Source organism: Eucyclogobius newberryi, unplaced genomic scaffold (assembly GCF_026437365.1).
Source record: "Eucyclogobius newberryi isolate DKJ021-1_F unplaced genomic scaffold, fEucNew1.0.hap1 SCAF_3, whole genome shotgun sequence".
NCBI lineage: Eukaryota > Metazoa > Chordata > Actinopteri > Gobiiformes > Gobiidae > Eucyclogobius > Eucyclogobius newberryi.
In genome coordinates this window covers 42,951,731-42,971,260 of record NW_027315945.1, presented here as the reverse complement: position 1 = coordinate 42,971,260, position 19,530 = coordinate 42,951,731, and the positions used below count along the sequence as shown (strand labels likewise).

General features: G+C 35.9%; 1 protein-coding gene across 1 annotated transcript in view; it reads left to right on the top strand.

Annotated features, from left to right (window-relative positions):
- Positions 1–3,797: 3,797 nt before the first annotated feature.
- LOC140374632 (immunoglobulin superfamily DCC subclass member 3-like) overlaps positions 3,798–19,530 on the top strand; it is a 134,038-nt gene continuing 118,305 nt past the window's right edge. Inside the window, exons 1-2 of the mRNA XM_072461560.1 lie at positions 3,798–3,885; positions 4,149–4,565. Coding sequence (XP_072317661.1) covers positions 3,798–3,885; positions 4,149–4,565 — 505 coding nt within the window. The remainder of the gene's footprint in view (positions 3,886–4,148; positions 4,566–19,530) is intronic.

Genomic DNA, 19,530 nt, shown 5'->3' with positions numbered 1-19,530 from the left:
AGACAGGGGCAGACAGGAGCAGACAGGGGCAGACAGACAGGAGCAGACAGGGGCAGACAGACAGGAGCAGACAGGGGCAGACAGACAGGAGCAGACAGGGGCAGACAGACTGAAGTGCTGCTCTTCTGAATTAAACACAGACACTTTTATATTTGTGACGTTTATTTTCATGTGAATGGACCTGTGACCTTTGACCTCACATCACTGCAGCTCCAGAGCCCAAGGGGGGAGGGGCTACGTGTGTCTGCAAACCAATGAGCTGCAGCCGAGTCGTGTGTTTGTGTGTCTGTGTGAGTGTGTGTGTGTGTGTTAGTGTGAGTGTGTGTGTGTGTGTGTGTTAGTGTGAGTGTGTGTGTGTGAGTGTGTGTGTGTGTGTTAGTGTGAGTGTGTGTGTGTGTGTGTGTGTGTGTGTGTTAGTGTTAGTGTGTGTGTGTGTTTTTCTCACACATTAGTCTCACATCATGACTTAAACACATATATTATAATGTATTCTTTTATCAACATAATTCAGCCCTTTATATATAATATATTATATAATATATAATATATTATATAATATATAGTATGTTAATATATATATATATATTAACATACTATATATTATATATTATATAATATATTATATATATATATATATATATATATATATATATATATATATATATATATATATATATATATATATATATATGAAAGGTGGAACTTGATGTTTGGCTGCTGTTGCCATAGTTTCGCTCAATGTTTAGAATGAAATGAACAAAGGAATTTTCATGTTATTTTTGCAGGTTTTAATGTCAAATATTATAATATTTTAATATATGTTATTTATAATATATATTATTTATAATATATATTCATCAATTAGTTTGAAAATGTCAACATTTATTGTTGTCATAAACATATTTAACTTCCATATAATTGTTTATCATATTTATGAAATATTGATTTATTTAAGTTCTAAAAGTGCATTTTAACAATGTCTCTGTCCTTAGACCCTCCTTCTGTCCTTAGACCCTCCTTCTGTCCTTAGACCCTCCTTCTGTCCTTAGACCCTCCTTCTGTCCTTAGACCCTCCTTCTGTCCTTAGACCCTCCCTCTGTCCTTAGCCCCTCCTTCTGTCCTTAGCCCCTCCTTCTGTCCTTAGACCCTCCTTCTGTCCTTAGACCCTCCTTCTGTCCTTAGACCCTCCTTCTGTCCTTAGACCCTCCTTCTGTCCTTAGACCCTCCCTCTGTCCTTAGCCCCTCCTTCTGTCCTTAGCCCCTCCTTCTGTCCTTAGACCCTCCTTCTGTCCTTAGACCCTCCTTCTGTCCTTAGACCCTCCTTCTGTCCTTAGCCCCTCCTTCTGTCCTTAGCCCCTCCTTCTGTCCTTAGACCCTCCTTCTGTCCTTAGACCCTCCTTCTGTCCTTAGACCCTCCCTCTGTCCTTAGCCCCTCCTTCTGTCCTTAGCCCCTCCTTCTGTCCTTAGACCCTCCTTCTGTCCTTAGACCCTCCCTCTGTCCTTAGCCCCTCCTTCTGTCCTTAGCCCCTCCTTCTGTCCTTAGACCCTCCTTCTGTCCTTAGACCCTCCTTCTGTCCTTAGCCCCTCCTTCTGTCCTTAGACCCTCCCTCTGTCCTTAGCCCCTCCTTCTGTCCTTAGCCCCTCCTTCTGTCCTTAGACCCTCCTTCTGTCCTTAGCCCCTCCTTCTGTCCTTAGACCCTCCTTCTGTCCTTAGACCCTCCCTCTGTCCTTAGCCCCTCCTTCTGTCCTAGCCCCTCCTTCTGTCCTTAGCCCCTCCTTCTGTCCTTAGACCCTCCTTCTGTCCTTAGACTCTCCTTCTGTCCTTAGCCCCTCCTTCTGTCCTTAGACCCTCCTTCTGTCCTTAGCCCCTCCTTCTGTCCTTAGACCCTCCTTCTGTCCTTAGACCCTCCTTCTGTCCTTAGACCCTCCCTCTGTCCTTAGCCCCTCCTTCTGTCCTTAGACCCTCCTTCTGTCCTTAGCCCCTCCTTCTGTCCTTAGACCCTCCTTCTGTCCTTAGACCCTCCTTCTGTCCTTAGCCCCTCCTTCTGTCCTTAGCCCCTCCTTCTGTCCTTAGCCCCTCCTTCTGTCCTTAGCCCCTCCTTCTGTCCTTAGACCCTCCTTCTGTCCTTAGCCCCTCCTTCTGTCCTTAGCCCCTCCTTCTGTCCTTAGACCCTCCTTCTGTCCTTAGACCCTCCTTCTGTCCTTAGACCCTCCTTCTGTCCTTAGACCCTCCCTCTGTCCTTAGCCCCTCCTTCTGTCCTTAGCCCCTCCTTCTGTCCTTAGACCCTCCCTCTGTCCTTAGCCCCTCCTTCTGTCCTTAGAGCCTCCTTCTGTCCTTAGACCCTCCTTCTGTCCTTAGACCCTCCTTCTGTCCTTAGCCCCTCCTTCTGTCCGTCCTTAGCCCCTCCTTCTGTCCTTAGACCCTCCTTCTGTCCTTAGACCCTCCTTCTGTCCTTAGCCCCTCCTTCTGTCCTTAGACCCTCCTTCTGTCCTTAGCCCCTCCTTCTGTCCTTAGACCCTCCTTCTGTCCTTAGACCCTCCTTCTGTCCTTAGACCCTCCCTCTGTCCTTAGACCCTCCTTCTGTCCTTAGACCCTCCTTCTGTCCTTAGACCCTCCCTCTGTCCTTAGACCCTCCTTCTGTCCTTAGACCCTCCTTCTGTCCTTAGACCCTCCTTCTGTCCTTAGACCCTCCTTCTGTCCTTAGACCCTCCTTCTGTCCTTAGACCCTCCCTCTGTCCTTAGACCCTCCTTCTGTCCTTAGACCCTCCCTCTGTCCTTAGACCCTCCTTCTGTCCTTAGACCCTCCTTCTGTCCTTAGACCCTCCTTCTGTCCTTAGACCCTCCTTCTGTCCTTAGACCCTCCCTCTGTCCTTAGACCCTCCTTCTGTCCTTAGACCCTCCCTCTGTCCTTAGACCCTCCTTCTGTCCTTAGACCCTCCCTCTGTCCTTAGACCCTCCTTCTGTCCTTAGACCCTCCCTCTGTCCTTAGACCCTCCTTCTGTCCTTAGACCCTCCTTCTGAGGATGTGACTCTCACAGACGTGAGGGAGACTGGAGCTGGAGCCACTCTTCAGCAGATAAGGGACCGTCCACACGGGGCAGGGACACTTCACCAGGAGCATCTTCATCTTCATCATCTTCATCTTCTTCATCATCTTCATCTTCATCATCTTCATCATCTTCATCATCTTCATCATCTTCATCTTCATCATCTTCTTAATCTTCATCTTCATCATCTTCATCATCTTCATCATCTTCTTAATCTTCATCTTCATCATCTTCTTAATCTTCATCTTCATCATCTTCATCATCTTCATCTTCTTCATCTTCATCATCTTCATCTTCATCTTCATCATCTTCATCATCTTCATCATCTTCATCTTCATCATCTTCTTAATCTTCATCTTCATCATCTTCATCATCTTCATCTTTTTCATCATCTTCATCTTCATCTTCTTCATCTTAATCTTCATCTTCTTCATCTCAGAGTTCTGAAAGTTCTGAAAGTCATCTGGTTGAGGGCGTGGCAGGGCATGAGGGCGTGGCAGGGCATCTGGTTGAGGGCGTGGCAGGGCATGAGGGCGTGGCACGACATCTGGTTGAGGGCGTGGCAGGGCATCTGGTTGAGGGCGTGGCAGGGCATGAGGGCGTGGCAGGGCATCTGGTTGAGGGCGTGGCAGGGCATGTGGTTGAGGGCGTGGCAGGGCATCTGGTTGAGGGCGTGGCAGGGCATCTGGTTGAGGGCGTGGCAGGGCATGAGGGCGTGGCAGGGCATCTGGTTGAGGGCGTGGCAGGGCATGAGGGCGTGGCACGACATCTGGTTGAGGGCGTGGCAGGGCATCTGGTTGAGGGCGTGGCAGGGCATGTGGTTGAGGGCGTGGCAGGGCATGTGGTTGAGGGCGTGGCAGGGCATCTGGTTAAGGGCGTGGCAGGGCATCTGGTTGAGGGCGTGGCAGGGCATGTGGTTGAGGGCGTGGCAGGGCATGTGGTTGAGGGCGTGGCAGGGCATCTGGTTGAGGGCGTGGCAGGGCATCTGGTTGAGGGCGTGGCAGGGCATCTGGTTGAGGGCGTGGCAGGGCATGTGGTTGAGGGCGTGGCAGGGCATCTGGTTAAGGGCGTGGCAGGGCATCTGGTTGAGGGCGTGGCAGGGCATGTGGTTGAGGGCGTGGCAGGGCATGTGGTTGAGGGCGTGGCAGGGCATCTGGTTGAGGGCGTGGCAGGGCATCTGATATTGATCCAGTTTATTTCTCTCGCTACAGTGGGCGGAGCTTCAGAGCTGCGCTTCCTGAAAGAACCCGGTGATGTCATCGCAGTGAGAGATCGGCCACTTCTATTGGACTGTGACGCAGAGGGGGAGGGGCCTATCAGCGTTACTTGGAGACGGAACGGCGTCGCCATGGAGACAAGCGACAGAGTTAGCATTTTTGCTAACGGCACGATGCTCATCAGGAAGTTCTCCAAACGTCTCCATGACAACAAGACTGACGCCGGCGAATACGAGTGCGCCGCCACCAACCGCTACGGGCTAGTGCTAGTGAGCCGCCGCGCCAGGGTGCGGCTAGCATGTACGTGTGCTAACGCTAATGCTAGAGCTACGACATACTTGTGCTTCATACTTATACTACTGTAACTACAACTACTACATACTTATACTACTGTAACTACAGCTACTACATACTTATACTACTGTAACTACAGCTACTACATACTTATACTACTGTAACTACAGCTACTACATACTTATACTACTGTAACTACAGCTACTACATACTTATACTACTGTAACCACAACTACTACATACTTATACTACTGTAACTACAACTACTACATACTTATACTACTGTAACCACAACTACTACATACTTATACTACTGTAACTACAGCTACTACATACTTATACTACTGTAACCACAACTACTACATACAAATACTACTGTAACTACAACTACTACATACTTATACTACTGTAACTACAGCTACTACATACTTATACTACTGTAACTACAGCTACTACATACTTATACTACTGTAACCACAACTACTACATACTTATACTACTGTAACCACAACTACTACATACTTATACTACTGTAACTACAGCTACTACATACTTATACTACTGTAACCACAACTACTACATACAAATACTACTGTAACTACAACTACTACATACTTATACTACTGTAACTACAGCTACTACATACTTATACTACTGTAACTACAACTACTACATACTTATACTACTGTAACCACAGCTACTACATACAAATACTACTGTAACTACAACTACTACATACTTATACTACTGTAACTACAGCTACTACATACAAATACTACTGTAACTACAGCTACTACATACAAATACTACTGTAACTACAGCTACCACATACAAATACTACTGTAACTACAGCTACTACATACTTATACTACTGTAACTACAGCTACTACATACAAATACTACTGTAACTACAGCTACTACATACTTATACTACTGTAACTACAACTACTAAAAACTTATACTACTGTAACCACAGCTACTACATACTTATACTACTGTAACTACAACTACTACATACTTATACTACTGTAACTAGAGCTACTACATACAAATACTACTGTAACTACAGCTACTACATACTTATACTACTGTAACTACAACTACTACATACTTATACTACTGTAACCACAGCTACTACATACAAATACTACTGTAACTACAACTACTACATACTTATACTACTGTAACTACAGCTACTACATACTTATACTACTGTAACTACAACTACTACATACTTATACTACTGTAACCACAGCTACTACATACTTATACTACTGTAACTACAACTACTACATACTTATACTACTGTAACTACAACTACTACATACTTATACTACTGTAACTACAACTACTACATACTTATACTACTGTAACTACAGCTACTACATACTTATACTACTGCAACTACAGCTACTACATACTTATACTACTGTAACTACAGCTACTACATACAAATACTACTGTAACTACAGCTACTACATACTTATACTACTGCAACTACAGCTACTACATACAAATACTACTGTAACTACAGCTACTACATACTTATACTACTGTAACTACAACTACTACATACTTATACTACTGTAACCACAACTACTACATACTTATACTACTGTAACTACAGCTACTACATACTTATACTACTGCAACTACAACTACTACATACTTATACTACTGCAACTACAACTACTACATACTTATACTACTGTAACTACAACTACTACATACTTATACTACTGTAACCACAGCTACTACATACAAATACTACTGTAACTACAACTACTACATACTTATACTACTGTAACCACAACTACTACATACAAATACTACTGTAACTACAACTACTACATACTTATACTACTGTAACTACAGCTACTACATACAAATACTACTGTAACCACAGCTACTACATACAAATACTACTGTAACTACAACTACTACATACTTATACTACTGTAACTACAGCTACTACATACTTATACTACTGTAACTACAGCTACTACATACTTATACTACTGTAACCACAACTACTACATACTTATACTACTGTAACTACAGCTACTACATACTTATACTACTGCAACTACAACTACTACATACTTATACTACTGCAACTACAACTACTACATACTTATACTACTGTAACTACAACTACTACATACTTATACTACTGTAACCATAGCTACTATATACTTATACTACTGTAACTACAACTACTACATACTTATACTACTGTAACCACAGCTACTACATACAAATACTACTGTAACTACAACTACTACATACTTATACTACTGTAACTACAGCTACTACATACAAATACTACTGTAACCACAGCTACTACATACAAATACTACTGTAACTACAACTACTACATACTTATACTACTGTAACTACAGCTACTACATACTTATACTACTGTAACTACAGCTACTACATACAAATACTACTGTAACTACAGCTACTACATACTTATACTACTGTAACTACAGCTACTACATACTTATACTACTGTAACTACAGCTACTACATACAAATACTACTGTAACTACAGCTACTACATACTTATACTACTGTAACTACAGCTACTACATACAAATACTACTGTAACTACAGCTACTACATACTTATACTACTGTAACTACAGCTACTACATACAAATACTACTGTAACTACAGCTACTACATACTTATACTACTGTAACTACAGCTACTACATACTTATACTACTGTAACTACAACTACTAAATACTTATACTACTGTAACTACAGCTACTACATACTTATACTACTGTAACTACAGCTACTACATACTTATACTACTGTAACTACAGCTACTACATACAAATACTACTGTAACTACAGCTACTACATACTTATACTACTGTAACTACAGCTACTACATACTTATACTACTGTAACTACAACTACTAAATACTTATACTACTGTAACTACAGCTACTACATACTTATACTACTGTAACTACAGCTACTACATACAAATACTACTGTAACTACAGCTACTACATACTTATACTACTGTAACTACAGCTACTACATACAAATACTACTGTAACTACAACTACTACATACTTATACTACTGTAACCACAGCTACTACATACAAATACTACTGTAACTACAGCTACTACATACAAATACTACTGTAACTACAGCTACTACATACTTATACTACTGTAACTACAGCTACTACATACTTATACTACTGTAACTACAGCTACTACATACTTATACTACTGTAACTACAACTACTACATACTTATACTACTGTAACTACAACTACTACATACTTATACTACTGTAACTACAACTACTACATACTTATACTACTGTAACTACAACTACTACATACTTATACTACTGTAACTACAACTACTACATACTTATACTACTGTAACTACAGCTACTACATACTTATACTACTGCAACTACAGCTACTACATACTTATACTACTGTAACTACAGCTACTACATACAAATACTACTGTAACTACAGCTACTACATACTTATACTACTGTAACTACAGCTACTACATACAAATACTACTGTAACTACAGCTACTACATACTTATACTACTGTAACTACAACTACTACATACTTATACTACTGTAACCACAACTACTACATACTTATACTACTGTAACTACAGCTACTACATACTTATACTACTGCAACTACAACTACTACATACTTATACTACTGCAACTACAACTACTACATACTTATACTACTGTAACTACAACTACTACATACTTATACTACTGTAACCATAGCTACTATATACTTATACTACTGTAACTACAACTACTACATACTTATACTACTGTAACCACAGCTACTACATACAAATACTACTGTAACTACAACTACTACATACTTATACTACTGTAACCACAACTACTACATACAAATACTACTGTAACTACAACTACTACATACTTATACTACTGTAACTACAGCTACTACATACAAATACTACTGTAACCACAGCTACTACATACAAATACTACTGTAACTACAACTACTACATACTTATACTACTGTAACTACAGCTACTACATACTTATACTACTGTAACTACAGCTACTACATACTTATACTACTGTAACCACAACTACTACATACTTATACTACTGTAACTACAGCTACTACATACTTATACTACTGCAACTACAACTACTACATACTTATACTACTGCAACTACAACTACTACATACTTATACTACTGTAACTACAACTACTACATACTTATACTACTGTAACCATAGCTACTATATACTTATACTACTGTAACTACAACTACTACATACTTATACTACTGTAACCACAGCTACTACATACAAATACTACTGTAACTACAACTACTACATACTTATACTACTGTAACTACAGCTACTACATACAAATACTACTGTAACCACAGCTACTACATACAAATACTACTGTAACTACAACTACTACATACTTATACTACTGTAACTACAGCTACTACATACTTATACTACTGTAACTACAGCTACTACATACAAATACTACTGTAACTACAGCTACTACATACTTATACTACTGTAACTACAGCTACTACATACTTATACTACTGTAACTACAGCTACTACATACAAATACTACTGTAACTACAGCTACTACATACTTATACTACTGTAACTACAGCTACTACATACAAATACTACTGTAACTACAGCTACTACATACTTATACTACTGTAACTACAGCTACTACATACAAATACTACTGTAACTACAGCTACTACATACTTATACTACTGTAACTACAGCTACTACATACTTATACTACTGTAACTACAACTACTAAATACTTATACTACTGTAACTACAGCTACTACATACTTATACTACTGTAACTACAGCTACTACATACTTATACTACTGTAACTACAGCTACTACATACAAATACTACTGTAACTACAGCTACTACATACTTATACTACTGTAACTACAGCTACTACATACTTATACTACTGTAACTACAACTACTAAATACTTATACTACTGTAACTACAGCTACTACATACTTATACTACTGTAACTACAGCTACTACATACAAATACTACTGTAACTACAGCTACTACATACTTATACTACTGTAACTACAGCTACTACATACAAATACTACTGTAACTACAACTACTACATACTTATACTACTGTAACCACAGCTACTACATACAAATACTACTGTAACTACAGCTACTACATACAAATACTACTGTAACTACAGCTACTACATACTTATACTACTGTAACTACAGCTACTACATACTTATACTACTGTAACTACAGCTACTACATACTTATACTACTGTAACTACAGCTACTACATACTTATACTACTGTAACTACAGCTACTACATACTTATACTACTGTAACTACAGCTACTACATACAAATACTACTGTAACTACAGCTACTACATACTTATACTACTGTAACTACAGCTACTACATACTTATACTACTGTAACTACAGCTACTACATACAAATACTACTGTAACTACAGCTACTACATACTTATACTACTGTAACTACAGCTACTACATACAAATACTACTGTAACTACAGCTACTACATACTTATACTACTGTAACCACAGCTACTACATACTTATACTACTGTAACTACAGCTACTACATACTTATACTACTGTAACTACAACTACTACATACAAATACTACTGTAACTACAGCTACTACATACTTATACTACTGTAACCACAACTACTACATACTTATACTACTGTAACTACAGCTACTACATACTTATACTACTGTAACCATAGCTACTATATACTTATACTACTGTAACTACAACTACTACATACTTATACTACTGTAACCACAGCTACTACATACAAATACTACTGTAACTACAACTACTACATACTTATACTACTGTAACCACAACTACTACATACAAATACTACTGTAACTACAACTACTACATACTTATACTACTGTAACTACAGCTACTACATACAAATACTACTGTAACCACAGCTACTACATACAAATACTACTGTAACTACAACTACTACATACTTATACTACTGTAACTACAGCTACTACATACTTATACTACTGTAACTACAGCTACTACATACAAATACTACTGTAACTACAGCTACTACATACTTATACTACTGTAACTACAGCTACTACATACTTATACTACTGTAACTACAGCTACTACATACAAATACTACTGTAACTACAGCTACTACATACTTATACTACTGTAACTACAGCTACTACATACAAATACTACTGTAACTACAGCTACTACATACTTATACTACTGTAACTACAGCTACTACATACAAATACTACTGTAACTACAGCTACTACATACTTATACTACTGTAACTACAGCTACTACATACTTATACTACTGTAACTACAACTACTAAATACTTATACTACTGTAACTACAGCTACTACATACTTATACTACTGTAACTACAGCTACTACATACTTATACTACTGTAACTACAGCTACTACATACAAATACTACTGTAACTACAGCTACTACATACTTATACTACTGTAACTACAGCTACTACATACAAATACTACTGTAACTACAACTACTACATACTTATACTACTGTAACCACAGCTACTACATACAAATACTACTGTAACTACAGCTACTACATACAAATACTACTGTAACTACAGCTACTACATACTTATACTACTGTAACTACAGCTACTACATACTTATACTACTGTAACTACAGCTACTACATACTTATACTACTGTAACTACAGCTACTACATACTTATACTACTGTAACTACAGCTACTACATACTTATACTACTGTAACTACAGCTACTACATACAAATACTACTGTAACTACAGCTACTACATACTTATACTACTGTAACTACAGCTACTACATACTTATACTACTGTAACTACAGCTACTACATACAAATACTACTGTAACTACAGCTACTACATACTTATACTACTGTAACTACAGCTACTACATACAAATACTACTGTAACTACAGCTACTACATACTTATACTACTGTAACTACAACTACTACATACTTATACTATTGTAACTACAACTACTACATACTTATACTACTGTAACCACAACTACTACATACTTATACTACTGTAACTACAACTACTACATACAAATACTACTGTAACTACAGCTACTACATACTTATACTACTGTAACTACAGCTACTACATACTTATACTACTGTAACTACAGCTACTACATACTTATACTACTGTAACTACAACTACTACATACAAATACTACTGTAACTACAGCTACTACATACTTATACTACTGTAACTACAGCTACTACATACTTATACTACTGTAACTACAGCTACTACATACTTATACTACTGTAACTACAACTACTACATACAAATACTACTGTAACTACAGCTACTACATACAAATACTACTGTAACTACAACTACTACATACTTATACTACTGTAACTACAGCTACTACATACTTAAACTACTGTAACTACAACTACTACATACTTATACTACTGTAACTACAGCTACTACATACAAATACTACTGTAACTACAGCTACTACATACAAATACTACTGTAACTACAGCTACTACATACAAATACTACTGTAACTACAGCTACTACATACAAATACTACTGTAACTACAACTACTACATACTTATACTACTGTAACCACAACTACTACATACTTATACTACTGTAACTACAACTACTAAAAACTTATACTACTGTAACCACAGCTACTACATACTTATACTACTGTAACTACAACTACTACATACTTATACTACTGTAACTACAGCTACTACATACAAATACTACTGTAACTACAGCTACTACATACTTATACTACTGTAACTACAACTACTACATACTTATACTACTGTAACCACAGCTACTACATACTTATACTACTGTAACTACAACTACTACATACTTATACTACTGTAACTACAGCTACTACATACTTATACTACTGTAACTACAACTACTACATACTTATACTACTGTAACTACAACTACTACATACTTATACTACTGTAACTACAACTACTACATACTTATACTACTGTAACTACAGCTACTACATACTTATACTACTGTAACTACAACTACTACATACTTATACTACTGTAACTACAACTACTACATACTTATACTACTGTAACCACAGCTACTACATACTTATACTACTGTAACTACAACTACTACATACTTATACTACTGTAACTACAGCTACTACATACTTATACTACTGTAACTACAGCTACTACATACTTATACTACTGTAACTACAGCTACTACATACTTATACTACTGTAACTACAGCTACTACATACAAATACTACTGTAACTACAGCTACTACATACTTATACTACTGTAACTACAGCTACTACATACAAATACTACTGTAACTACAACTACTACATACTTATACTACTGTAACCACAACTACTACATACTTATACTACTGCAACTACAGCTACTACATACTTATACTACTGTAACTACAGCTACTACATACAAATACTACTGTAACTACAGCTACTACATACTTATACTACTGTAACTACAGCTACTACATACAAATACTACTGTAACTACAGCTACTACATACTTATACTACTGTAACTACAACTACTACATACTTATACTACTGTAACCACAACTACTACATACTTATACTACTGTAACTACAGCTACTACATACTTATACTACTGCAACTACAACTACTACATACTTATACTACTGCAACTACAACTACTACATACTTATACTACTGTAACTACAACTACTACATACTTATACTACTGTAACCATAGCTACTATATACTTATACTACTGTAACTACAACTACTACATACTTATACTACTGTAACCACAGCTACTACATACAAATACTACTGTAACTACAACTACTACATACTTATACTACTGTAACCACAACTACTACATACAAATACTACTGTAACTACAACTACTACATACTTATACTACTGTAACTACAGCTACTACATACAAATACTACTGTAACCACAGCTACTACATACAAATACTACTGTAACTACAACTACTACATACTTATACTACTGTAACTACAGCTACTACATACTTATACTACTGTAACTACAGCTACTACATACAAATACTACTGTAACTACAGCTACTACATACTTATACTACTGTAACTACAGCTACTACATACTTATACTACTGTAACTACAGCTACTACATACAAATACTACTGTAACTACAGCTACTACATACTTATACTACTGTAACTACAGCTACTACATACAAATACTACTGTAACTACAGCTACTACATACAAATACTACTGTAACTACAGCTACTACATACTTATACTACTGTAACTACAGCTACTACATACTTATACTACTGTAACTACAGCTACTACATACAAATACTACTGTAACTACAGCTACTACATACTTATACTACTGTAACTACAGCTACTACATACTTATACTACTGTAACTACAACTACTAAATACTTATACTACTGTAACTACAGCTACTACATACTTATACTACTGTAACTACAGCTACTACATACAAATACTACTGTAACTACAGCTACTACATACTTATACTACTGTAACTACAGCTACTACATACAAATACTACTGTAACTACAACTACTACATACTTATACTACTGTAACCACAGCTACTACATACAAATACTACTGTAACTACAGCTACTACATACAAATACTACTGTAACTACAGCTACTACATACTTATACTACTGTAACTACAGCTACTACATACTTATACTACTGTAACTACAGCTACTACATACTTAAACTACTGTAACTACAACTACTAAAAACTTATACTACTGTAACCACAGCTACTACATACTTATACTACTGTAACTACAACTACTAAATACTTATACTACTGTAACCACAGCTACTACATACTTATACTACTGTAACTACAACTACTACATACTTATACTACTGTAACCACAGCTACTACATACTTATACTACTGTAACTACAACTACTAAATACTTATACTACTGTAACTACAGCTACTACATACTTATACTACTGTAACTACAGCTACTACATACTTATACTACTGTAACCACAGCTACTACATACAAATACTACTGTAACTACAACTACTACATACTTATACTACTGTAACTACAACTACTACATACTTATACTACTGTAACCACAACTACTACATACTTATACTACTGTAACCACAACTACTACATACTTATACTACTGTAACTACAGCTACTACACACTTATACTACTGTAACTACAACTACTACATACTTATACTACTGTAACTACAGCTACTACATACTTATACTACTGTAACCACAACTACTACATACTTATACTACTGTAACTACAGCTACTACACACTTATTCTACTGCAACTACAACTACTACATACTTAAACTACTGTAACTACAACTACTACATACTTATACTACTGTAACTACAACTACTACATACTTATACTACTGTAACCACAACTACTACATACTTATACTACTGTAACTACAGCTACTACATACAAATACTACTGTAACTACAGCTACTACATACTTATACTACTGTAACTACAGCTACTACATACTTATACTACTGTAACCACAACTACTACATACTTATACTACTGTAACCATAGCTACTATATACTTATACTACTGTAACTAGTGCTACTACATACTTATACTACTGTAACTACAGCTACTACATACTTATACTACTGTAACTACAACTACTACATACTTATACTACTGTAACTACACCTACTACATACTTATACTACTGCAACTACACCTACTACATACTTATACTACTGTAACTACAACTACTACATACTTATACTACTGTAACTACAACTACTACATACTTATACTACTGTAACTACAGCTACTACATACTTATACTACTGTAACCACAACTACTACATACAAATACTACTGTAACTACAGCTACTACATACTTATACTACTGTAACCACAACTACTACATACAAATACTACTGTAACTACAGCTACTACATACTTATACTACTGTAACCACAGCTACTACATACTTATACTACTGTAACCACAACTACTACATACTTAAACTACTGTAACTACAGCTACTACATACTTATACTACTGTAACCACAGCTACTACATACTTATACTACTGTAACTACAACTACTAAAAACTTATACTACTGTAACCACAGCTACTACATACTTATACTACTGTAACTACAACTACTACATACTTATACTACTGTAACTACAGCTACTACATACAAATACTACTGTAACTACAGCTACTACATACTTATACTACTGTAACCACAGCTACTACATACAAATACTACTGTAACTACAACTACTACATACTTATACTACTGTAACTACAGCTACTACATACAAATACTACTGTAACTACAGCTACTACATACTTATACTACTGTAACTACAGCTACTACATACTTATACTACTGTAACTACAACTACTACATACTTATACTACTGTAACTACAGCTACTACATACTTATACAACTGTAACTACAGCTACTACATACTTATACTACTGTAACTACAGCTACTACATACTTATACTACTGTAACTACAGCTACTACATACTTATACTACTGTAACTACAGCTACTACATACTTATACTACTGTAACTACAGCTACTACATACAAATACTACTGTAACTACAGCTACTACATACAAATACTACTGTAACTACAGCTACTACATACTTATACTACTGTAACTACAGCTACTACATACTTATACTACTGTAACTACAGCTACTACATACTTATACTACTGTAACTACAGCTACTACATACAAATACTACTGTAACTACAACTACTACATACTTATACTACTGTAACCACAACTACTACATACTTATACTACTGTAACTACAGCTACTACATACAAATACTACTGTAACTACAGCTACTACATACTTATACTACTGTAACTACAACTACTACATACAAATACTACTGTAACCATAGCTACTATATACTTATACTACTGTAACTACAACTACTACATACTTATACTACTGTAACTACAACTACTACATACTTATACTACTGTAACTACAGCTACTACATACAAATACTACTGTAACCACAGCTACTACATACAAATACTACTGTAACTACAACTACTACATACTTATACTACTGTAACTACAGCTACTACATACTTATACTACTGTAACTACAGCTACTACATACAAATACTACTGTAACTACAACTACTACATACTTATACTACTGTAACTACAGCTACTACATACTTATACTACTGTAACTACAGCTACTACATACAAATACTACTGTAACTACAACTACTACATACTTATACTACTGTAACTACAGCTACTACATACAAATACTACTGTAGCCACAGCTACTACATACAAATACTACTGTAACTACAGCTACTACATACTTATACTACTGTAACTACAGCTACTACATACAAATACTACTGTAACTACAACTACTACATACTTATACTACTGTAACTACAGCTACTACATACTTATACTACTGTAACTACAGCTACTACATACAAATACTACTGTAACTACAGCTACTACATACTTATACTACTGTAACTACAACTACTACATACTTATACTACTGTAACTACAACTACTACATACATATACTACTGTAACTAGTGCTACTACATACTTATACTACTGTAACTACAACTACTACATACTTAAACTACTGTAACTACAACTACTACATACTTATACTACTGTAACTACAACTACTACATACTTATACTACTGTAACCACAACTACTACATACTTATACTACTGTAACCATAGCTACTATATACTTATACTACTGTAACTACAACTACTACATACTTATACTACTGTAACTACAACTACTACATACTTATACTACTGTAACTAGTGCTACTACATACTTATACTACTGTAACTACAGCTACTACATACTTATACTACTGCAACTACACCTACTACATACTTATACTACTGTAACTACAACTACTACATACTTATACTACTGTAACTACAACTACTACATACTTATACTACTGTAACTACAGCTACTACATACAAATACTACTGTAACTACAGCTACTACATACAAATACTACTGTAACTACAGCTACTACATACTTATACTACTGTAACTACAGCTACTACATACAAATACTACTGTAACTACAGCTACTACATACTTATACTACTGTAACTACAGCTACTACATACTTATACTACTGTAACTACAACTACTAAATACTTATACTACTGTAACTACAGCTACTACATACAAATACTACTGTAACTACAGCTACTACATACTTATACTACTGTAACTACAACTACTACATACTTATACTACTGTAACCACAGCTACTACATACAAATACTACTGTAACTACAGCTACTACATACAAATACTACTGTAACTACAGCTACTACATACTTATACTACTGTAACTACAGCTACTACATACTTATACTACTGTAACTACAACTACTACATACTTATACTACTGTAACTACAGCTACTACATACTTATACTACTGTAACTACAGCTACTACATACAAATACTACTGTAACTACAGCTACTACATACTTATACTACTGTAACTACAGCTACTACATACAAATACTACTGTAACTACAGCTACTACATACTTATACTACTGTAACTACAGCTACTACATACAAATACTACTGTAACTACAGCTACTACATACAAATACTACTGTAACTACAGCTACTACATACTTATACTACTGTAACTACAGCTACTACATACAAATACTACTGTAACTACAGCTACTACATACAAATACTACTGTAACTACAGCTACTACATACTTATACTACTGCAACTACAACTACTACATACAAATACTACTGTAACTACAGCTACTACATACAAATACTACTGTAACTACAGCTACTACATACTTATACTACTGTAACTACAACTACTACATACAAATACTACTGTAACTACAGCTACTACATACAAATACTACTGTAACTACAACTACTACATACTTATACTACTGTAACTACAACTACTACATACAAATACTACTGTAACTACAACTACTACATACTTATACTACTGTAACTACAGCTACTACATACTTATACTACTGTAACTACAACTACTACATACTTATACTACTGTAACTACAGCTACTACATACTTATACTACTGTAACTACAACTACTACATACTTATACTATTGTAACTACAACTACTACATACTTATACTACTGTAACCACAACTACTACTTACAAATACTACTGTAACTACAGCTACTACATACTTATACTACTGTAACCACAACTACTACATACAAATACTACTGTAACTACAGCTACTACATACTTATGCTACTGTAACCACAGCTACTACATACTTATACTACTGTAACTACAGCTACTACATACTTATACTATTGTAACTACAACTACTACATACTTATACTACTGTAACCACAACTACTACATACAAATACTACTGTAACTACAGCTACTAAATACTTATACTACTGTAACCACAACTACTACATACAAATACTACTGTAACTACAACTACTACATACTTATACTACTGTAACCACAGCTACTACATACTTATACTACTGTAACTACAACTACTACATACTTATACTACTGTAACCACAGCTACTACATACTTATACTACTGTAACTACAACTACTAAATACTTATACTACTGTAACTACAGCTACTACATACAAATACTACTGTAACTACAGCTACTACATACTTTTACTACTGTAACTACAACTACTACATACTTA